Source organism: Nomascus leucogenys, chromosome 4 (genome assembly GCF_006542625.1).
Source record: "Nomascus leucogenys isolate Asia chromosome 4, Asia_NLE_v1, whole genome shotgun sequence".
NCBI classification, from domain to species: domain Eukaryota; kingdom Metazoa; phylum Chordata; class Mammalia; order Primates; family Hylobatidae; genus Nomascus; species Nomascus leucogenys.
Genome location: NC_044384.1, coordinates 133,978,547 through 134,003,513, shown reverse-complemented (window position 1 = coordinate 134,003,513; position 24,967 = coordinate 133,978,547). Strand labels below are relative to the sequence as shown.

Genomic DNA, 24,967 nt, shown 5'->3' with positions numbered 1-24,967 from the left:
CTATTTCTAGGTAGATATGGCATTTACTGAAAATGGAAAATTTTAAGCTCAGCAAAGCACAGTGTTTAGACATTTAAAATTAGACAAGCCAGGCCAGGTGCAGTGGCTCACACCTGTAATCCCAACATTTTGGGAAGCCAAGGCGGGCAGATCACAAAGTCAGGTGATTGAGACCATTCTGGCTAACACAGTGAAACCCCATCTCGACTAACAATACAAAAAGTTAGCTGGGCGTGGTGGCACCTGCCTGTAGTCCCAGCTACTCGGGAGGCTGAGGCAGGAGAATCACTTGAGTCCGGGGGGTGGAAGTTCTGGTGAGCTGAGATCGCACCACTGCACTCCAGCCTGGGTGACAGAGCAAGACTCTGTTCTCAAAAAAAAAAAAAAAAAAAAAAAAAATACCCAAGCCCAATTATTTGTGGGGGATGGGAGCAGGATTTAGGATGCCTCGCCATTTACACTTTTCATTACTATATTGGTAGAATTCATTGCAATAGCTCATATTATATGAAAAAGACTTCTACTTATTTTCTTCACATTAAAAGCAGATTAGAGAATAGAAAGCATATTCATATAAAAAATTCCTGTTTGGATTAATTATGCTTATAAAACTTTTCCTGAAGCAATAGCCCAAACTTGCCCTTAACTATCTTCCATACAGCTGGCAGGAAAAAAAGCAAATTTCTCATACTCTTATGTACATAAAATGGACTACTAACTCAAAGAACAGTTAATACAAATTCATCACATTCAGAAGTACTTTTAAGAAGGCATTGCCTCCCCCCTATAGCAACCAAAAAAGCATGGCACTGGTCTAAAAATAGACACATAGATCAGTGGAAGAGAACAGAGAACCCAGAAATAAAGCCACATGCTTACAGCTAATTGATCTTTGACAAAGTCGGCAAAAATACATACAACGGGGAAAGGACACCCTAGTCAACAAATGGTGCTGGGAAAATTGGAACAGAGAAACTGGAGCCCTATCTCTTATCATATGCAAAAATTAACGCAAGACAGATTTAAGACTTAAGTGTAAGACCTGAAACAATAAAAATTCCTGGGTTGGGGGAGGGAACTAGAAAAAACTCTTCAGGACTTTGGCCGAGGCAAAGAATTCATGACTAACATCTCAAAAGCAAATGCAACAACAACAAAAATAGACAAATGGGACTTTAAAAAGCTTCTGCACAGTAAAAGAAACAGTCAACAGAGGAAACAGAACACCTATAGAATGGGAGAAAATATTTGCAAACTATGCATTTGACAAAGATCTAATATTCAGAATTTACAAGGAATGCTAGCAACTAACAAAAAATACAACCCCAATAAAAAATGGGCAAAGAACATGAACAGATATTTCTCTAAAGACACAGAAGCAGCCAACATACGGAAAAAGTAGAACATACGAAAAAATGCTCAACATCACTAATCATCAGAGAAACGCAAATTAAAACCACAATGAGATACCATTTCCTATCAGCCAGAACGGCTATTACCAAAAAGTCAAAAAACCACAGACGTTGGCAAGGATGTGGAGAGAAGGCAATGCTTATACACTGTTGGTGGGAATGTGAATTAGTACAATCTCTATGGAAAATAGTATGGAGATTCCTCAAAGAACTAAAAATAGAACTACCATTCAACCCAGCAATCCCACTGCTGGGTATCTTCCCAAAGGAAAAGAAAAAAACAGACTATCTTACAACAGAAATGAAAATTAAAATAGCCAATTAAAACATTAAACATTAGAAATACTTATAATACAAACAATAAATAAAAAGAGAACATCATTCTCAAAATACTAAGCCATTAAGGACAAGCAATTAGGAAGAGATGTGCCCAGGACTCAGGTCACCAGAGAGAAAAAAGGCAAATCTCTCACCGAAAAAGCAAGCCCTGTTAGCCTTAATTTTCCACAGAGCCACATAATTGCTGATGTTTACAAAAAGGACCCTCGCGTACTAAAACAACCCAACGTATTGCCTAAGATAAACACAGAAATATGATACTCAATATTAGATACCTTTAAAATCACACCTGTTGTTTCTACCTAAGAAAATAATAGGCATATACTATTAATAAAACATTCTTCTCTCTCAAGGATGCTTTAAAGCTCATAAGAAGTATCAATATATATTAATTTATAGGGTAATTCTCTATTAATTAACCAAAAAAATTGTTCTAACGAAACAAGTATTTACTATATACAGCTTGCCATATTCCTCCAATGTCTCTTGATGAAAACCACTGCTATCCTTCCCATTCTGAATGCAACTCCAAACCATAATTTATTATTTACTTTCCATTTTTGTGTGAAAGTAGATACAACATTAAAACATAATTTAATGTAGTAAAACTCTATCTGAAACTTGTCAGATTAGGATATACTGTCTCTTTCAACACCTCACTTTTAAAAATTTATCAAAATCTTACCTATTGTGAACAAAACTTGCCATTTAACACCTTATTGTCTTCTTCAATTGAAAGCTGTAACTCCAAAAGGGCGGATTTTCATGTCATGGCAAAGCTACAGCTCTAAAACCGCCACAGCTACTGAAGCTTGGAATCAATCTACGACAAAACGTTTTCAGCATCATGCCATTCATAACGCCAGTTCTTAGCAAATGCTTGTCTGTGTGGCAGGAGGCCAGCAAAATCTTTCACGACAGCTTTCAAGGAGGCTGAAAGGAAGAATCTGGATTCACAGTAAGATAACTAAGGGGCAGTGAAAGACTACATCTCTCATTCTTCTTCATCTCGGTCCTTTTGATTTCTTCTACATTCTACAAATCCCTGAATTTTATCTTTTCACATGCAAATTCCAATATATGTGGTTTTTTTTAACGGAAACTTTCTAATGTGACTTCATTGACGTCTACATTTTATAGTAAGAAAAATACAAGAGAAATTGAAGTTTACTTACTGTCACCTTAACAGTAGATGAATAAATGCCCTCCTAATCCATAACACATCCATAAATGCGCTAATAACATATTAAGCATACAAAAGCCAAATTTAAAGTTGAACACATTCTTCCCAATGTATAACTGAAAATTCATTCAAGAGATCAAAAATCAAATATCAAGACTTACATCCAAATGACAAAACAACTTGAAAGTTTAATGGAACCATTCCACATAGGAAATCAATGTCCCTCCAAAACGCATAGAACAGAGAAGAAACAGCAAGGCCTGTTTCAAGATCCAACTTGTTAAATAATATACTCCCCTCATTTATAATCAGCCAACATCCACTGGAGAAATACCTGTTCTGCCTTCTCTGCGGCAGATACTCCAATAGGGCTCTTAACATTTTATACCTGTCTGTAGAACAGAGACTAGAGAAGTCACATGCTCTATTTCCCAGCCTCCCTTCCAGGTAGATACAGTCATGTGACTAAGACCCGGCCAATGACACAGAAGCTTAAGCAACCTGGCACCACCCCTTCCTCATTTCTTTTTCTTCCTTCCTGGAGCAGTTACTGTGAGATCATGAGGCAACAATCATGAGGACAGGACTAAGAAGGCAGCAGAGATGAGGATTCCCTACACTGCAGAGCTACTGAACAACCTCAAAGCTGCTTTTCTTCAGGTGAGACAAGTTGCTTCTTAGTGAAGCTGTTAATTCCATCTAAAAGGAGTCAAAAGTGAATACCAAATATGAGAACATAATTTGATGAATTTCATCCTAATTAAAGAAATGCATTCACACTCTGCCTGCCTCTTACTGAACACCTGTTTAAAACAGTTCTCTTCATGAACACAAAGAAGGGAAACAACAGACACGGGGGTCTACTTGAGGGTGCAGGGTAGGAGGAGGGAGAGGAGCAGAAAACAGTAACTTGGGTGCTGGGCTTAATACCTGGGTGATGAAATCATCTGTATAATAAACTATTTATTGTACAAGAATCTGTACAATAAACTCTGTGACATGAGTTTACCTATATAACAAACCTTTACATGTATCCCTGAACCTAAAAGTTCAAAATAAAATAAAATAAAATGGCAAGAGTAAATGGAAATATTTTGTTCTGATACTACCTCTGTCATTCCTCGATAGGTACGTACACATGTTCCTCCTTTGCACTGCAGTAATCACTTTTAATGTCACTAGCTCAACAGAAAGAATTCTGTCTTTAGTGTACTGAATTGCCTTCACTGAAGTCAAGAAGGAAATTAACCTGTGAGGTTCAAATGGCACTCTTCATAGTAATTAATACAAGAATTTCCAGCTTCATAGAAAAACTGAATGCTAAGTGGCAGGGAATATTTCTCAGCAAAGTCTTTTCCCTCCACTAACTCATTATAAAAATAGAACTAATATGTTAGGTAGAATTCTGAAATAGACCAAGTTTAATATTTTGGTAAAAAGACTATTGCTGACCCTTCTCCATGTCAGTGAAGTCATCACTGGACTTAGATTTTCATCTGCACCTATTGTCCTGCAACATCACGCACAGTTTCTGGCAAATTCACTCTTTCCCTTCTCTCTCCTATTTAAAGAGGAAAGATAACCTCGATCCAACAACATGCTTTGTCAGTGGTGGATACCACCCAATAATAATATATCAGTGCGCCCAGTGCCCTCTATGTGGGATCAATGAGAAAGCTTATTCTGGCTGGATCTCTGTAATGGCCAGCCCACATCCCACCACATTCTATGCTCAGAAATATTACAACTCTTTTGTTTCCTTGAAGGAGCCCTTCCTCAAACCCCTGAAGGTTTTTACATGCTGTTTTCTCTGTCTGAAACACTTTGTTTCTTGGTTAATTCCCCATTTCCTGAGGAACCAACTTAAAAGGCACTTCTACTGGAGGACCTGGATTAAAGGTACCTCCACCTGCTAAGAGCTGCCTGGGCACCGGTCCACACCCTGCATTATTACTTGGGGCTCTGTCTCCTTCTGTTAAACAGTGGGCTGTGTGAAGGCAGGGTCCATGTGAGACTTAGTCCCAGCCATGCTTGCAGCACCTACTATTATGCCTGGTACACAGTACTCGTCTAATGGGTTACTTCTTTATGAAATGAATGAATTAATCTGTAATGCGAAAGACAGTTTAGAAGGAAAGGCTGGAGGCACAGACCAAATACAAAGCTCTTCAGAAAGCCCAGTCAACATCTTAGGCTGGATTATACAAAACCGTTCATATTCGGCCATTTTTGACTTATTAGAGTAATTTTTTGTGTGTGGTTTTTTAAATAGAGACAGGGTCTCGCTAACTCTCCAGGGCTGGTCTCAAACTCCTAGCCTTAAGTGATTCTCTTCCCTTGGCCTCCCAAAGTACTGGGATTACAGGTGTGAGCCACTGGCACCAGCCAAGAAGAGCAATTTCAGTGCTTCAACATAATAATGCCTGAACTAGGGTAATGGCAGGGGGTCAAAACAAATCGAGATTTCAAATGATGGAGTCTTAGAGTTTTGCAACCAATTGATTGTGGATAAATCAAGACAAGTAATGATTGAAAGGTGGGGTTTGGCCAGACACGGTGGCTCATGTCTGTAATCCCAGCACTCTGGGAGGCTGAGGCAGGTGAATTGCCTGAGGTCAGGAGTTCCAGGCCAGTCTGGCCAACATGGTGAAACCCCATCTCTATTAAAAATACAAAGAAATTAGCTGGGCATGGTGGTGGGCACCTGTAATCCCAGCTACTCTGGAGGCTGAGGCAGGAGAATCGCTTGAACCTGGAAGGTGGAGGTTGCAGTGGGCCCAGATAGTACCAGTGCACTCCAGCCTAGGCAACAGAGCAAGACTCCATCTAAAACAAACAAATAAACAAAAAAACAAAGGTGGGGTTTGATGACCAGACACATGATGTCATGAAAAGAAACAGATAATTCAGGAGTATTCATTGAATTTAGGAGGTAAAAACAAGGAGACAATTAATTTAGATAAGATGAATTTCCAAGCAGAGTAATACACTGAGGGTTTTCAAATCTTCAGCCAGAAAATTCACAGATTTTGAGGCTAAGGGGAACCTGGAAGCATCTCATGTGATTCCCTTATTTTCTAGCCCTGTGAGGTTAGGTGCACAGGGCTATTCACTTGGTCACTAGCAGAATCAAGGCTATAATCCAGGCCTCTTGGAATCCAAGTCAACACCACTGCACTGAGGCAACCAACACCACTTCCTTCACTGAGGGTACAAATCCAAGTTACTGCTGACAGTCCATTCAGATAAGAGTCACCACGATGGCATCAATTACCCACTTGACAGACGATTTCTTGGACATTACAATCACATAACATGGATAAGCCCATAAAAGATTAATATTGGGAGTAAGCAGAATTATATTCCTTACATGATTTTAAAAAGCCTCCAACACACAAAACACTTTCTCCATCCCTGCTATTCCTTGGATCTAACAAAATTACAGCAAAATTTGCAGCTGGAAATTACGTATGCCAAAAATTCTAAATAGAGGTCCCAGGTTTTAGTCCTATCTCTGCCACTTACTGTGTGCCTCTGGGCAAGCAAATTCACTTCTCTGGGCCTCAGACTTCCTGGTATAAGATAGATTAGATCACCTCTATGTGAACTCTAGCTCAAAAAATTATGACTGCTAATAAACAAAAAATAGTTTTACATAAGTTTAGAAAATAAAATGTGTCCAATACATCACAATTAACAAAACTCTGGTAATAGAAGCCTTGTGTCTTTTGCTTAAGCTGTCTTGGAAAGCTATCTGCTTCACAACAACACTACAAACAACTTACAATGTCTACCACTAGAGCACTGGTTAAGTAAATCATGACTTACCCAATAATGGAATGTTACAGAACTATTTTTTTTAGTGAGGTAGATAAACGTGATCACATGCAAATCTAAAATACATTAACTTTAAAAAGGTATAGAATATATAGTACGCTTTTATTTCTGTATAACAAAACAGAATATAAAAGACCTACATAGATTTACATGCGACTGGAAACGTGCAAGAACACCATGCAAACAGCCTGAGAGTGGCTGTCTCCACGGAGAGCAGGCTGGGACTCTGGGTAAGAGAGAGGCTTGCCTAGGACTGCACAACCTTCCATACTGTTTTATTTTATTTTTAACTTGGAGCATGGATTACAGTATTTTTAAAAGAACTCTTTAAAATTAAAAGATATTTAGCGCTACTTTAGATCAAATTATTGCAAATATAGGGCACCCTTTAATTGTTATTTTCCCCCCTATTAATTTTTTCAGTTGGAAGGGCTGCAGCGGCCCTGAGCTGGGAGAGGAGGGCCACTGTTGACCACCTCCTCACTGCCTCCTCCATTTACCTTCAGCTGTCAGCTCAGACTGAAAGGGAGAGGCTGGCAAAATCAAATGACAGGTCAAGGGGAGTTATGAAACACGAGAGAGAGGTGCTGGAAAAAATGAGAATTCTCCCACAGACGAGGGAGATGCCTCTGCGAAAACTAAAAATAGTCAGCTGAAAACAAATCACCAGGGACAGAGATGAGCCAAGTGGAAAACAAGATACACGAGGGGTCACATGCACATGAAGCAGAAATAAAAAAAATCTATTTACATCCTCATCAAACAATCCTGTGACACCTAACACTATTCAGCCCAAAACAAATATAAGAGCACCCCAGCTAACATATTTTACAGAATAAAATTGATTTAATTTACTGTAATTGTAAAAATCATCTAGAACAAAAGTAGCAATGTAGGCCAACCCAGTGCCCTAAAAGTGAGCACAGGTCACCATGTGCCTAAAACATATGCTAAATTTATTTTCATCTTAGGCACAGAAAATAAAAAGCAGATACAAACATAAACCTCAGGAAGTATTTTGAGATTGCACTATTTTCATTATGAAGACTGGAAAACTACATTTGTGATTCACTTACTACTTCCCCATAAGCATTAGGATGTTTTCTGTCAGAAGTGTTTAGAATGCAGAAATCTTTTAGCATATTAAAATTGACTGTCAAATCTGACTGAGAAACTATCCAATGAAAAAAAATGGAAACCTTCTCATCTACACAGGTGAACAGGAAATATTCTTCTAAATTTACCTATGTCCTACTTCCCAACCATTGGAAGTAAAATACGATTTAACAGGTGCTGATTTTCACACATTTGGCTGGTGACGGAGAAAAGAGCTAGGGAACACCAAGGCAACAATTCTGTCTTCCATCAACACAAACAACGCAATCTGCTGCCAAAAGTAAAAGTATTATGCACTCGTGCTGAGGCAACAGAAAACAATTTTTAAATTAAGCCTCATCTCTCATCAGAGAGAGCTTTGTTTCTCCGATTATCTGTCTCCTTGGAAAAACCTCTGATAAACATCTGCAAATGAATGAAGACGTCCCCCGTGCAACACTAAACAGAGATCTATGCGAGACAGACCTGTGTGGAAAACAACACTGCTTCTCCTAAACCCTGAAGGAAGTCGAAGGTTTCGAAGCAATCCTTTGGCCGTCAGTCGTACGTGAATGGTGGATAAGGAGAATTTGGGAGACAACAACATGTCTTCGGAGCAGGTGGCGAGATTTCACAGAAGAGGCAATTTCCATGGACTGTCACATACTGTCTGTTTAAACTCAGTACTCTTCAAGGCCAAGAAATACAGTCAGAGGAAACATGCCTACACAGCAAATGTCATTCCACCAGACAGGCACAGAAGAAAAAAATCCCCCAGGGCTGGCCAAGTGTTTCTGGCTTCCGTTTTCACTTCCAGATGTTGCCAAAATGATGCTCTTCCTCTGAATACAATCTCCTTCCTGCAGGTCCAGAAGCGCCTCTGAACCACATCACACTGTGCATGCTTGTGGACTTGTTACGGTTTTCATCCGAGATGATAAAGGGGAGGAGAAAGTGGGTGGTCTCAGGAGCTTTACAGAACAACCAATAATGTCACAGATCCTGTAACCACTTGAAAGATCGCTAGGGGAAATTAACTACTTCAAGTGCCTAATGTTTCTTTCATAATTAGAAAAAAATTCGGATTTCCTGAAAGTAAACTGTGTCCTGATTTTAACATTTTTCACTTCTTATATTCACACTAATAACATGAGCATTTTTTCTCTAGATATTTTACATGTAAACCTACATTTAAACCTGGTATTTTGGAAAAGGTGTTTTTTTGTTGTTGTTTTTTTTAAAAGACTTCAGGCAATAAATGTTCCCAACTACAATATTTAAGGAAATTTCTATTCTAATATATGAATGACAGATTGTCAAAAGGTTAAAGTTCAATTTTAATTCCCACATGCTGAGCACCTCACAAATAATCAACAATAAAAGATTAATACAGTTTCTCTATCAGATGTAATATCGGAGTTCCAGAGGAATAGTCCATCACATAGGCATATTCTAAAGACCACTACATTTATTGCGTGAGTAACTGCATTTACAGAACATCATATGGTCTCTTACGGTGGTCTTTCAAGACTAGGAGTGTGAGGCAGGCACAGTTATGACTATCTTTTGCCAGTTATCTACTAATTTTTATTTCAGTAGAGTGGCTTGTAAAAGTATGTTAAAACACGATAGCAAAAACCAAAAGAACTTGAAAAACAAAGATATGGATACAAGAATTAACAACAACAACATGCCCACTTAAGCTAATTCCATTAAACCACGAATAGCCTGAGCTCTTAACATTTTTAAAAATGTTATAAGGTACAACAAAACAATGTTTTAAAAATGTCCTACGCCTGTTTCGAAGATTTCCTAGAAAATAAGACTCAGAAATAAATGCAGAATTGTTACCATAAATAACACTATTAAGTGCTATTAAAACTGGCAGGAAGCAGTTCTTTTAGAAATTCTATAGAGAGGGTATGAAGCAGGGAGGAGAGACGGAGGAAGGGAAAATTTAAGTAAGCTCCCTTCCCGCAGGCCCCCTCCCTCTTCACTCAAGCCCCTAGCTTGCCATTTTAGAGGTTATCGGCAAGAGAGACCCAATAACCTGCCCAGGGTTCCTGTGAGAAAGATGCACCCAGTTCATACACTGACGAAAACCTGCTCAATATATTGCACCACAGCAACTGAAGCTAAATGATCAAGGAATTAAAGTCGAGGCAAGCTGCTTCCAGGTGTGGCCTTTTACTTCATCCCAGTTTATTATTTAAAAACCTAAACACCTTTTCCTTCCAGATTCCACATACTAAAAATATACCAGAACCTTTTCCTCTACCTCCCAAAACCTTGTAAAAACCAAGAAACCAATCAGCATTAAAAACACACAGAAGAACAGAGTCAAATTTTGCCATGATTAAAAACAGGCATGCCACCACTCCATGTAGTAAGAGGTGGTTTTTCTTTTTTTTTGGTTGTGTTTGTTGTTTGTTCAGTAACAGAAAATTCTAAATTATCCTTTTTTTGTCTTGTTTTTGAGATGGAGTTTCACTCTTGTTGCCCAGGCTGGAGTGCAATGGCGCAGTCTCTACTCACTGCAACCTCTGCCTCCCAGGTTCAAGTGATTCTCCTGCCTCAGCCTCCCGAGTAGCTGGGACTACAGGCACTCGCCACCATGCCTGGCTAATTTTTGTATTTTTAGTAGAGATGGGTTTTCACATGTTGGCCAGGCTCATCTCAAACTCCTGACCTCAGGTAATCCACACACCTCGGCTTCCCAAGTGCTGGGATTACAGGCGTGAGCCACCGCGCCCGGCCTTAAATTACCCTTGTTAAAAGGGAAGTTCTTTAGACTCCCTAAAAGAAGAAATTAGAAATCTAATCACCAATTAATCAGATTCATTAACATTTTTACTTGAATTATATTACGCTATAACCACACATATTAAAAATAAATATTGTTAATGACATCTCTTAACAGCAGAGCAAGAAGATGCAGGAATAAACTAAAACAGTGCCAGTGAGGAGGAAAAACCAAAAGTCATTCTTGCTTGTACTGTGAAAATACACACACAAACATAGCAAGGTGTGCTAGATACATGACACAACTGCACAAACTGGGTTTCAATTCTTTCCCAAACATAGTTTGCCTCCTGGTGGCCATGCAGCACAAGTGCACCAAAGCAAGGGAGCTGCCTTGGCAGTCCATAAACAGGAATGGCCATTGCTTACAATCTACTGCTCCAAGCACTCTCTTACACACTTTATGTCTGCTCATTTAAATAACTGGATAAGCAATTACTTTCAGGTCACAACTATTTTTATACTATATATGCCTCTTAGGGGAGCCAAGATAAAAAACTGGTTCAAAAAAATTCTTTGATTATTTGATCATCTGTTATTACCTCCTTATTTTCTGAAATTGAACGAATGTGAGAAGTACCTAAAAAAGCGTCTTTGTTATTTTTTAAAGTCTTAATTTAAGAGGAAAAGATAGGCATCACCGAGGACAGTAGAGGAAAAAAACAAGGAAATTTTAGTGCCTAAGGTAGAACAGTTTGTAGTTGTAAAAGTTAGCTAGGAGTCTTCATGGGCCGGGCGCGGTGGTGAGATTACATGCCTGTAATCTCAGCACTTTGGGAGGCCGAGGCAGGTGGGATCACCTGAGGTCAGGAGTTCAAGACCAGCCTGGCCAACATGGTGAAACCCTGTCTCTACTAAAAACACAAAAAATTAGCTGGGCATGGTGACAGGGGCCTGTAATCCCAGCTACTCAGGAGGCTGAGGCAGGAGAGCCGCTTGAATCCAGGAGATGGAGGTTGCAATGAGCAGAGATTGTGCCACTGCACTCCAGCCTGGGCAATAAGAGCGAAACTCCTAAAAAAAAAAAAAAAAAAAAAAAAGATGAGTCTTTATGAGGCAGAGCCTGTGTTAGGATGTCAGTGGAAAACAAAACCATGATTTAAAATTTTATGCAATGTAGGATCTCAACGTTACACAAAAAGGATAAAGTGTACTGGAGCAAACATACCAGAATGTCAGCAACGCTCTGGGAGGCGGAAGAGGGAGGAATTCTATTTTTTCTTTATTGTATGTTTTTGTATTTTCCTAATTTTTTTTTTTCAAAAATCATGGAGCCAGAAAAAAATTAAAAAGTTTAACTGTTAGAATAATTTTATAGAAACTCTACAAAATGAGCTGAGTTTTCATAATGACACAAAGAAAAACGATGTGTAAAGTCTATACTACAGCTTAAATAACAAGAGAGTATGATACAAAATATTTCGTAAGTCAGTATGTTGTAACATCACAGTATATTCAAACAAATAGAAATTCCACTGGTCTGCATAGAAATGTGTTTTTTTAAATCAGTGATTTAGAAAACAATGATGTCATAATTCTAGACAAGATTCTAGCATAATCTGTATACGGGTGCTTAGATGCTACAAAATGCCTTCAATTTATCTGTTATTGTTTGTTGTTGTTAATGATCATAAGGAATGAGGAAGAAGATTAAAATTTGAACCAAGTGACTCGTTCGGAGATTCAAGCATCTCTATCCATCCAATCTTCCTTAGCATAATATGGAATATTAATCTTTATATTTATCTCCTTACTTTCCCTAACACAGCATTAATTGCAACATTTTCTTCATTTTACTCCTCATAGTCTTTAATGTAGTAAGTTCAATTCTCTATTCCAGTTGTAGAAACTTCAACTTAAGGCCCAATTTTTCCACACTATCCTCTTCCTCAGTATGAAGATATATTGTAATTATCAAAAAATTAACACAAAGCACTTAGAAAAACAATCAACTTCCATCCACCTGTAAGATGATAAGTGCTCAAAGAACAGTGACATTGCCTTTTATTTTGCAATAAGCAAAATAAGAGTTTACATTAAAAGCAGTAATGCTTTTAACTCATGCACAATGTTTGTTTTTAAAAAACAAAACCCCATGTGTTCACTGTAGAATTTTTTTTTTGAGACAGAACCTTGCTCTGTCGCCAAGGCTGGAGTGCAGTGGCGTGATCTCAGCTCACTGCAAGCTCCACCTCCCAGGTTCAAGTGATTCTCCTGCCTCAGCCTCCCGAGTAGCTGGGACTACAGACACCTGCCACCACGCCTGGCTAATTTTTTTTGTATTTTTAGTAGAGACAGGGTTTCGCCATGTTAGCCAGGATGGTCTCAATCTCCTAACCTTGTGATCCACCCGCCTCGGCCTCCCGAAGTACTGGCATTACAGGAGTGAGCCACCGCGCCCGGTCAGAATTTTTTTTTAATTTAAATTACTTACACATCAGACTGCTCTACAATTTGTTTTTAAACTTAATATAAGCTTAATAAACTTATTAAACTTAAAAATTTCACACTTATCTTTCCATGGGATTAAATAAGCATTTATATTATTATTTTAATGGCTTCAAAAGTGTCTTTAAAATGTCAACGAACTTAATTCCTGTAAGGTATATAGGTTGTTTCCAATTTTCCCCCATTGTAAACAATTCTGAAAAGCAGTAAATAAGTAAATAAATTACTTTCCTAGAACCAATTCTGAAAAACAGAATTCCTGGGTGGAAGCGGTTTGCTCTCTGCTACAGCTGCTGTAATTTACCAAGGAGCTGTACATATGAGTACTGTTTCTTATTCTTCGCCAGTACCAGGTACTACCGTTAAGAAATAAGCAAGAACTGAGAGCACATTATTTTAACTCTTATTTGGTAAACATTTTTCATATATTCCTTAGTCCTTCATATATTTCCTTTCTGTCCATCCACTTATTTTTCCCTTTCTTTTTGTTTAGTTTTTTTAATTGTGGCAAGAACACTTAATATGAGATCTCCCTTCTCAACAAAATTTTAAAAGAATGATATAATACTGTTAACTATGGGCACAATGCTGTAACAAACATCTCGAAAACTTTTTTGCCCTTGCATAAGAAACCTTGTACCATTGAACATCAAGTTCCCATTCCCTGGCAACCACCATTCTACTCTGTTTCTGACTTTGACTATGTTAGATGCCTCCTGTAAGTGGGATCATAAAGTATTTGCCCCATGACTGGTTTATTTCACTTAGCATAGTGTCCTCTAGCTTTATCTGTATCACTGCATATGGCAGGACTTTCTTCTTTGTAATGGCTAGATAATACTCCATTGCACATATATGCCATATTTGCTGTACCCTATGGACACATTTAGGTTGTTCCCACATCCTGGCTATCGTAATGTGGCAATGACCATTGTTGCAGGAAGTCAGGGACCCCGAATGGAGGGACCGGCTGGAGCCGTGGCAGAGGAAACATAAATTGTGAAGATTTCATGGACATTTATCACTTCTCTAAAAATACTCTTATAATTTCTTACGCCTGTCTTACTTTAATCTCTTAATCCTGTTATCTCTGTAAGCTGAGGATGTACATCACCTCAGGACCCTGTGATGACTGCATTAACTGAACAAATTGATTGTAAAATATGTATTTGAACAATATGAAATCAGTGCACCTTGAAAATGAACAGAATAACGGCGATTTTAGGGAACAAGGGAAGACAACCATAAGGTCTGACTGCCTGCAGGGTCGGGCAGAATACAGCCATATTTTTCTTCTTGCAGAGAGCTTATAAACAGATGTGCAAGTAGGAGAGATATTGCTAAATTATTTCCCTAGCAAGGAACATAATATTAAGACCCTAGGAAAAGAATTGCATTCCTGGGGGTAGGTCTATAAATGGCCGCTCTGGGAGTGTCTGTCCTATGTGGTGGAGATACTTGGCCAGGCGCAGTGGCTCACGCCTGTGATCCCAGCACTTTCGGAAGCCGAGGCGGGCGGATGACAAGGTCAGGAGATCGAGACCATCCTGTTTAACATGGTGAAACCCCGTCTCTACTAGAAATGTAAACAATTAGCCTGGCATGGTGGTGGGCGCCTGTAGTCCCAGCTAGTAGTCCCAGGCAGAAGAATGGCATGAACATGGGAGGCAGAGCTCGCAGTGAGCTGAGATCGCGCCACTGCACCCCAGCCTGGGTGACAGAGCCAGACTCTGTCTCAAAAAAAAAAAAAAAAAAAAAAAAAAAAGGACTGAGATACGCCCTGGTCTCCTGCAGTACCCTCAGGCTTACTAGGATTGGGAAACACCAGCCCTGGTAAATTTGAGGTCAGACCGGTTCTCTGCTCTCAAACCCTGTTTTCTGTAAAGATATTTATCAAGACAATACATGCACTGCTGAACACAGACCCTTATCAGGAGTTTCTGATATTGCTCTGGTCCTGTTTCCTCAGAAGCATGTAATCTTTGCTCTGCCTTTTGCCCTCTGAAGCATGTGATCTTTGTGACCTACTCCCTGTTCATACACCCTCTCCCCTTTTCAAATCCCTAATAAAATCTTCCTGGTTTTGCGGCTCAGGTGGGCATCACGGACCTACCAATAGGTGATGTCACCTCCCGGCGGCCCAGCCGTAAAATTCCTCTCTTTGTACTCTTTCTCTTTATTTCTCAGACTGGCCGACACTTGGGGAAAACAGAAAGAACCTACGTTGAAATACTGGGGGTGACAGACCATGGGAATGCAAATATCTCTTCAACATCCTGATTTCAATTATTTTGGTAAATAACCCCTTATCAGACGTATGGTTTGCAAATGTTTTCTCCTATGTCATAGGCTGCCTTTTCATGCTATTAAATGACTGCTTTGCTCTGCAGATTTTTAATTTGAGGTACTCCCACCTCTCTATTTTTGCTTTTGTTACCTGGGCTTTTGGTGGCATACCAAGAAAAATGTCATGAAGTTTTGCCCCATGTTTTCTTTGAGGTGTTTTATAGTTTCAGATCTTATATTTAAGTCTTTAATTCATCTCGAGTTGATTTTTGTGTACTGTGTGAGATAAGGGTCCAATTTCATTATTTTGCTTGTGGATGACCAGTTTTCCCAGTACCATTTACAAAGAGACTATCCTTTCCCTATTGTGTGTTCTTGGCACACTTGTTGAAGATTAGCTGACCATATATGTCTGGATTTATTTCTAGACTTTTATTCCATCGATCTATGTTTCTATCTTTGTGCCAGTACCATACTGTTTTAATTACTGTGTGTTGTAATATACTTTGAAATCAGGAACTACGATGCCTCCAGCTTTGTTCTTGTTTTGCTTATTTGCAGTCCTTTGTCATTCTGTATGACTTTTGGGATTGTTTTTTCTATTTTTGTAAAAAAAAAAAAAATGACATGGGATTTTGATAGGGATTGCAATGACTCTGTAGATCTCTTTGGATGGTATATCCATTTAGCTTCTATGATAGAGTTGTCTTTATCTTGCTGATCTGACACAGCTCTACATAGAGTATGTGCTAGTATTATCTCAGTTTGTTCTTTGCTTATAAATACTGTTTCTAATGGTTTTTATTCTTATTTTTTAATTTTTTTTTGAGACGGAGTCTCACTCAGTCGCCCAGGCTGGAGTGCGGTGGTGCAATCTCAGCTCACTGCAACCCCTGCCTCCTGGGTTCAACGATTCTTCTGCCTCAGCCTCCTGAGTGCTGGGACTACAAGTGTGCACCACCACGTGCAGCTGATTTTTTGTATTTTTGGTAGAGGTGGGGTCTCACTATGTTGCCCAGGCTGGTCTCGAACTCCTGGCCTCAAGCAATCCACCTGTCTTGGCCTCCCAAAGTGTTGGGATTACAGGCATAAGCCACCACGCACAGCGTGTTTCTAAGGTTTTTTAAAGCTTTTGTTGTCCTAATTATTAATCGTTTCTATTATACTAGTGTCCTGGAAAGATCTTTTCTACTTAAGTCTATATTCTTAGTGTTTTAATTACCTTGTGTGTTTAAAACTAATTTATCTGGAATACTTTGTATATATGTGAAAAAGATCCAGCTCCTGCTAAAAAGGTAGTCATTGTCTCAAGAAGATTTACTAAATGATCCACTTCTCCCAACCCCCAACACCAATTTGAAACAACAATGTATCCCATATGAAAAGAGCATATGTGTTTTAAGTATAGGGGGAAAGTTATGTTAATCATAAAACAACAGTGAAAAAACAGCCTTCTCACTACTCTCACCAGAACAAACTCCGGCAGCCTCAGCATCACCTCATCAGCAGGTGTGCAACTTGCAACCACTTCCTAGCACTTGGCAAAAGAAGGCAAGAAAGCTGCCCTGTTCGCCTGTGCTGTCTTTACTAAGTGACTGTGGAAGGACCAGTGCATTTTCTACCTTCCAAGGCAGACACCCTGGCACCTGAGACTGATGATCTTGTGTAAAACAATCAGGTTGCTGGATAAATACAGCTCTGATGCCTCTGGTATCCCAGTGGCTTCAGTGTATGGTAGAACCAAGGTAATAATAGTATTCTGTGGTATGTGTGACATCTTCCTTATCAACAGTAAGCCAAGATTTTTTTTAGAGTCAATGTCAACTAGAATCTTGCAGCATCACAACCTTTAAATAAATTACGATAGTTAGACCCCAAGAGGTTGGTTCTTGACTTTAAGAAGTCTTTCCTGCTTGCTTTACAGATTTAAAATAATTCAACTTCCAGGAAAAGAACTCTAAAAATAAACCACTAGAATTAGAAAAACAATGTAAAAGATCATCATCATTACCGTTCCTAGCAGCTGAATTAACTATTGTTTGAGAACCTTTTATAAAACAATTCTATGATGTCAAATTATTCCCCTTCTGGGAATTATTCCCCCAATATTCCCATGTCTCCAAATGAGAAATTTGAGACTTGCAAAGGCTTAGCAACTAGCCCAAGGTCAGGACACAAATAGAAAGTGGCAGGACCAAGGTTTAAACCAATATCCTGTGCCTTAAAAGTTCGTTCTCCTCCTGCTCTTCTACATTGTCTTATGAGATAATGGAATTTCTTTAATTGATAAAGGTCAAGCTAAAACATGATGTAACATTTTAAACTATTATGTTAGTAAAAAAAATTTAAAAATAATATCCAATGTTGACCAAGGTATGATGAAGCCAGCTGTCTTTTATGTCAACCATGGTATAAACTGACAGGAAGCTTTTGGAAAAGAATTTGGCTATTTGAGTGAAGTGACTGTAAACAGGTACATATTTTGATTTCCTGATACTACTTTTAAGAATCTATACAAGAAATTTCCCCCAAAGTTGAAAGTGCTAACTGTATAGATGTTCTTCATAGAATCATTTATGAATGTAATACAGAAGCACCCTAAATATTCAAAAGTAGTTAAATGTTATTGTATCTGCTAAATGTAAAAGTGATTACTATATGTTAAATGACAAAGCAAGATATAAACTTATCTAAATTTCATTTAAAATCACAAATTTAAAAAAGCTAAACGGTGATTTCTGAACTACATGCTAAACTTTTTGAAGTTTGGCAAACTGCTATAATTAAAAGTGATTATTTTACTAGAACTAAGGAATATGCAGTTGGTCAACTCAACTGTAATCTCCACCACTACTTATTGCTTTAAAATAAAAATATCACAAGGCCATAGTATAATGATTAAAAATTTAACACTCAGAGGAACATGTTTATGTGTGGAGACAATGTCTTCTGTATCAGCTAAAATATGACTGATTTCCAGCAGAATGTGAAAAAAGTCAAGGTGATTTGCAGTCACAGAATATCACGGTAGGGAGAAATCTAGAAATCCACCCTTTCAATTACACAGAAAACTATTATCAAAGAGGTTCAATGATCCACCCAAAGCCACTGGCTTTGTGGCATCATTTTTCAGCATCAAAGTTGTCCTTCCAAAGTGAACACACTCCGTTGTGGTCCTCTATCTACAAAGTAACTTTTCCTCACTAGGCTCCTCATAATACCAGGTTAGTCTTAAGTCATGATAATAACTAACCATCAAGAAGAAGAACCTGAGAAAGTCATGCTTATGGTTTTGGGAAAATACACAGGCCTAACACACAATATAGATTAAGCTGCAATGTTGACCCCTTAGAATACATTCTATATATACAGAGTCATCTATAGATTCAATGTAACAGAAATTATTAGAATTAGAATTCTTAGATTACATTCCTAAAATCTCACCTGACTGCATTACAGAGATTGACAAGCTGATCCTAAAATTCATACAGAAAATCAAGGGACCCAGAATAGCCATAATGATCTTTAAAAAGAAGAAAGACATCGAATGACTCACACCCTGATTTCAAAACTTACTAATCCAGACAGTATAGCACTGGCAAAGGTAGACGTATAGATGCAAAGAACACAATTTAGAAACCAGAAATAAACCCTCACATTCTTAACCAATTATTTTTAACAAAGGTGCCAAGGCATTTAAATGGGGGAAATATATGTTTTCAACACCTGGATGTCCATGTGCAAAAAAGAATTAGACCTTGTATCTCATACCATATAAAAATGTAACTCAAAATGAATCAGAAACCTAAGTATAACAGTTAGAATAGCAAAAAAAAAAACTTAAAAGAAAACACAGGCTCAGATCTTCACAACCTAGGATTAGGCAACTGTTTCTGAGATACAATACCAAAAGCAGAAGCAACAAAAGAAAAAAAGTTGATAAACTCGACCGTGTCAAAATTTAAAACATTTGCGTTTCCAAGGACATTATCAAAAAAGTGGAAACACAGCCCAAGAATTGCGAGAAAATATTTGCAAATGATAACTCTGACAAGGGTCTAATATCAGACTATATAAGAATTCCTACAATTCAACAATAAAAATAACCCAGTTTAAAACCGGCAAATGATTTGAATAGACACTTCTCCAAAGAAGATATACAAATGGCCAATAAGCACACAAAACAACACTTCATGTCACTGGCTGTCAGAATGCAAATTGAAACAACAATGAGGTATCACTTCATACCCAGTAGGGATAGCTATAAAAAAAAAGACAGACAAAGCCAAGTGTTGGCAAGGATGTGGAGAAACAGGATTCTTCATACACTCCTGGTGAGGATATAAAATGGTCCAGCCACTTTGGAAAACAGCCTGGAGGTTTCTTAAACTGTAAACACAGAGCTACCATTTGAGCCAGTTTTCTGAAAATGGTTAACTAATTTTTAAACAAAGCCATTCCATAGAATATTAGCTGTTTTTCCCAGATATTAGGATGTACCAGAAACTTAAAAGGAAACAAAAGCCTAAATGTGTACAACAGAGTTTCTTCTGCATTTTTAGACTATAAAGGCTTTAGTAACCACATATATTCACACACAGCATCCTGGGGATCTTTAGAACTTAGATCATTCTGCATGGCTGTCTTCCTAGCTTTAAGAGCCTACAAAAGGTTAAGAATTCTGAGATAATTCCCCCACACTTCCCTACTTACTACGCTGAGGAAACTGAATACATGTGATGGGGCATCAAGGATATTTGTTATTCATGATGTAATGTTATCCCCCCCTATTTTCTTTACACAAGAGGCTCAGAAATTGATACCTCTTGCCCAGGTTTCCCTCACATGACAGCCTTCAGTCCGGACCTCTCTTCTAGGACAAGACAACCCTCATTCCTAGAACTTAGTGCATTTCTGATTGATGTCTATTTCACCAGGTTGTTTTTTTTAACGATCCTATTAGCTCCCCAGAGACAAGGCCCCTGCTCATTTTTCACTCAGGACTGCATCCTTAACACCTGACACTCACAATGTGTGAAGAAACTGTACTCAACATTCTGTAACATTACAGGCATACCTGGGAGATATATATCACCCCATAAGACACATGTCATAATAAGGCAAATCACAAAAGTTGTCTGGTTTCTCAGTGCATATAAAACTTATATTTACACTACACTATAGTCTAGTGTGCAACAGTATTATGTCTAAAAAAATATATACCTTAATTTGCCAGGCATGGTGGCTTACACCTGTAATCCCAGCACTTTGGGAGGCGGAGGCAGGCAGATCACGAGGTCAGGAGATCGAGACCATCCTGGCTAACACAGTGAAACCCTATCTCTATTAAAAATACAAAAAATTAGCCAGGCGTGGCGGCAGGCACCTATAGTCCCAGCTACTCGGGAGACTGAGGCAGGAGAATGGCGTGAACCCGGGAGGCAGAGCTTGCAGCAAGCAGAGATCATGCCACTGCACTCCAGCCTGGGCGACAGAGCGAGACTCTGTCTCAAAAACAAACAAACAAAAAACATTAATTTAAAAATATTTCATTGCTAAAAAATGCTAAAGATCATCTGAGGCTTCAGTGAGCAGGAATTCTTTTGCTGGTGGAAGGTCTTGCTTTGATGTTGGTGGCTGCTGACTGACTGATTAGGGTGCGGCTGCTGAGAGTTTGGGCGGCTGTGGCAATTTAAAGTAAGAGCAACGAAGTCTGCAACATCAGCTGACTCTTTCCTGAAAGATTTCTTTGCAGCAGGTGATGCTGTTTCATAGCATTTTACCCACAGCAGAACGTCTTTCAAAACTGGAGTCAATCCTCTCAAACCCTGACACTGCTTTAAGTGTATGGAATATTCTGTCTCCTTTGTCATTTTAACAATGTTCACATCATCTTCACCGAGTAGATTCCATCTCAAGAAGTTACTTTATCTGCTTATTCATAAGAAGCAACTCATCTGCTCAAATTTTACCAGAGATCAACAGCAATGCAGTCACACCTTAGGCTTCACTTCTCATTCTAGTTCTCATCCTATTTCTACCACATCTGCAGTGACTTCCTCCACCGAAGCACTGAACCCCTCAAAGTCATCCATGAAGGTTAGGTCAACTTCTTCCAAACTCCTATTCATGTTGGTGCTCTGACCTCCTCCCATGAATCACGAATGTTCTTAATGGCATCTAGAAGAGCAAACCCTTTTCAGAAGGTTTTCAAGTGACTTTGCCCAGTTCCATCAGAGGAATCAGTATCTAGGGCAGCTACAGTCTTACACAATGTACTTCTTAAATAGTAAGACCTGAAAGTCAAAATTACTCCTTGATCTATGGGCTGCAAAATGGCTGCTATGTTAGCAGGTGTGAAAACATTCATCTTCCTGGACTGTACTCATGTACTATATATTACTATGTAATATACTATACTATACTCCATCAGAGTTCTTGGGTGACCAGGTGCATTGTCAGTCAGCAGTAGTATTTTGAAAGACATCTCTTGAGTTGTAGGTCTTAACAATGGGCTTAATATTCAGCAAACCATGCTGTAAACAAATATGCTGTAATCCAGGCTTTGTTGTTTCATTTATAGAGCACAGGCAGAGTAGATTTAATGCAATTCTTAAGGGCCCTAGAATTTTCAGAATGGTAAGTGAACGTCAGCTTCAACTTAAAATTACCAGACGTATTAGCTTCTAATAAGACAGCTTGTCCTCTGAAGGCAGGCACTGACTTCTCCTGTCTACCTGTGCAAGTCCTAAACAGCATCTTCTTTCAATATGAGGCTGTTTCACCTACACTGAATGTCTGCTGTTTTGTGTAGCCACCTTTATCAATGATCCCAGCTAGATACTCTGGATGACTCGCTGCAGCTTCCACATAAGCACTTGCTGCTTCGCCTTGTACTTTTCATGTTATGAAGAGTTGCCTTAAACTTCATGAACCAACCTCTCCTAGCTTCCAACTTTGTTTTCTGCAGCTCCCTCACCTCTCTCAGCCTTCACACAATTAAGGAGAGTTAGGGTCTCACTCTGGATTAGGCTTTCACTGAACCGAAAGTTGCAGCTGGCTTTATCTTCTGGTCAGACCACTCAAACTTTCTCTATGCCGGGAGTCTGTTTTGCTTTCTTATTTGTGTGTTCACTAGAGGAGCACTTTTAATTTTCTTCAGTAACTTTTCCTTTCCATTTACAACTTGGCTAACTGCTTGGCACAAGAGACCTGGCTTCTGGCCTATCTTGGCTTTCAACGTGTCTCCTCGTTAAACTTAATCATTCCTATCTTTTGATTTAAAGTGAGAGACATGCGACTTTTCTTTCACTTGAATATTTAGAGGTCATTATAGGGTTATTAATTGGTTACTTTCAATATTATTGTGTCTCAGGGAATAAGGAAGATCAAGGAAAGGGAGAGGGATGGAAGAGGGACCAGTCAGTGGAGCACTCGAAAAGCACACTTATCAGCTGGGTTCACTGTCTTAGATGAGCATGGTCCGTGGTGTCCCAAAACAATCACAACAGTAACATCGAAGATCACCGATCGCAGATCACCGTAACAGATATAATGATAACGAAAAAGCTTGAAATAGTGTGAGAATTACCAAAATGTGACATACAGACATGAACTGAGCAACTGCTGTTGGAAAAATGATGCTGGTAGACTTGCAAAAAATACAGTATTTGCAAGGCTCAAGAAAATGAGCGATGCTTGTACCTTCGTGTCTTCTGATTTGCTCTTCTAATCTGCCATGGATTTAGAAGCCACATAACTGTTTTATCACTGTATATAAAATAAGACAATGTAGGCAGTGTACAGGAGACCTTATCTATCTATGTAGAGAGATCAATCCATCTATCTTTTTTTTTTTTTTTTTTTTTTTTGAGACAGGGTCTCACTGTGTCACCCAGGCTGGAGTGCAGTGGCGTAATCTAGGCTCAATGCCACCTCTGCCTCCCGGGTTCAAGCAATTATCCTGCCTCAGCCTCCTGAGTAGCTGGGACTGCGGGAGCATACCACCACATCCAGCTAATTTTTTTGTATTTTTAGTAGAGATGGGGTTTCACCACATTGGCCAGGCTGGTCTTCAACTCCTGACCTCAAGTGACCCACCCGCCCTGGCCTCCCAAAGTGCTGGGATTACAGGTGTGAGCCACCGCGCCCATCCTGTCTGTCTGTCCGTCCATCCATCCATCCATCCATCCATCCAAAGTATAGCAATTGCAGTGAAGATATTCTGTGAAGCCTTTTATGGCTTCTTCAGAGACACAAAGTTTTGGATTCTCAGCTGTGGTTCAAATAGTGGAGGCTGCAGGCTGTCTTGGGAATGTAAGTCCAGTGAAAGTGTGGGAAAAAAAACCATAAAAATAAAGGCTGCTGAATTGGGAAAAGGTGCTAAAACTAAATCTTGAGACCACTTAAAAATTAAGGAATATCCAATTTCAAAATAGCATTTATCTTGGGAGAAGTACATTTTCCATTTCATTTAGACCACATTAACAAAATCATTTTTTAAAAAACTATAATTATGTATTAGTAATACAATGTCCTTTTATGCATCAGATGGCCAATCATGCTTACCATATTTTAATGCTATGTGACCCGTCATAAAAAGTTAGGTTTACACCTCAAATTGAAATTCTACTTATAAGCACACCAGTAAAAAACCACTGCAAATACTTGTAGTAACATAACTTTACGAAAAGATTCTTTTTATCCCATCCATAAAGTGGTCACTCACCTGCATTAAGAGCTGTAAATAAATTTTTTCTCGAAGGACCTAAGATATAAAAAAAACATGTAAAATACACACGTTTTATTTGACATATCACACAAAAACAAACCATGTTGATAAGAATTATTTTCAAAAACAATCAATCTCTAAATTTCAGGTTCCAGGTGGGAAATATCACCGAGATTCAACCAACTTTTGTCAAGTGCATTTTAAATATAAGGTGGTATTTCACATAACATCAAAATGTTTAAGAATGATATGAAGTCATCACCACAAATTAAATAGGATCAGTTTTAACAGGAAAAGCCACAGTATTTTTTCAGCCAAGAACAGCTGAAGTTCAAGTTTTAGCAGGACTGAATTCACACACTGCCTGTGCAGATATGCTATTCTGCTGCCAGGAGAGCAGAGGCCAGACTTCATGAAGGACCGTCACTCCTGTGTGCTTTCCGAAACTGCCCATTTCTATTCAGCTATGAAGAAAAATAGAAGTTTCTCCTCCAAACTGATACAGTATAAAATCAGGAGTGGTAATAGGTACAGAGCTGTAAGTCACTAGAAGAAATCTATGATGCTTCTACTTAACATGAAATAGTTGTTTCTAGGACATAATCATCTGCAGATACCAGTCAGAACAGCTACCATGTTCTATCTGAAATTTTACAGACATGATCTCTTAAAATATGTGGCTGTTATCAACGGAAAGCACTGATTCCCACTCAGGTAAAACTGTTGCGACGTAAAAACCTATCAACTCAATAGTGAGGCATTTTAGAATTCTGAGTCTCCTGTTCTACAAAGCTGTCAATGGCATCTCATTCTCTGAAAGTTATTTTAGTATAA

The 24,967-nt window shown here is 38.7% G+C and overlaps 1 protein-coding gene across 6 annotated transcripts in view; it reads right to left on the bottom strand.

Annotated features, from left to right (window-relative positions):
- Positions 1-24,967, bottom strand: part of MTUS1 (microtubule associated scaffold protein 1) — a 158,043-nt gene that overhangs the window by 44,126 nt on the left and 88,950 nt on the right. For 5 of the 6 annotated variants that reach the window (XM_030812320.1, XM_030812319.1, XM_030812322.1 and 2 more), the window contains one exon: positions 24,131-24,169. In XM_030812320.1, the coding sequence (XP_030668180.1) occupies positions 24,131-24,169 (39 nt within the window). Of the gene's footprint in view, positions 1-8,352; positions 10,196-24,130; positions 24,170-24,967 lie in introns of those variants that run through there. The other variant, XM_030812324.1, reaches the window with a different exon arrangement.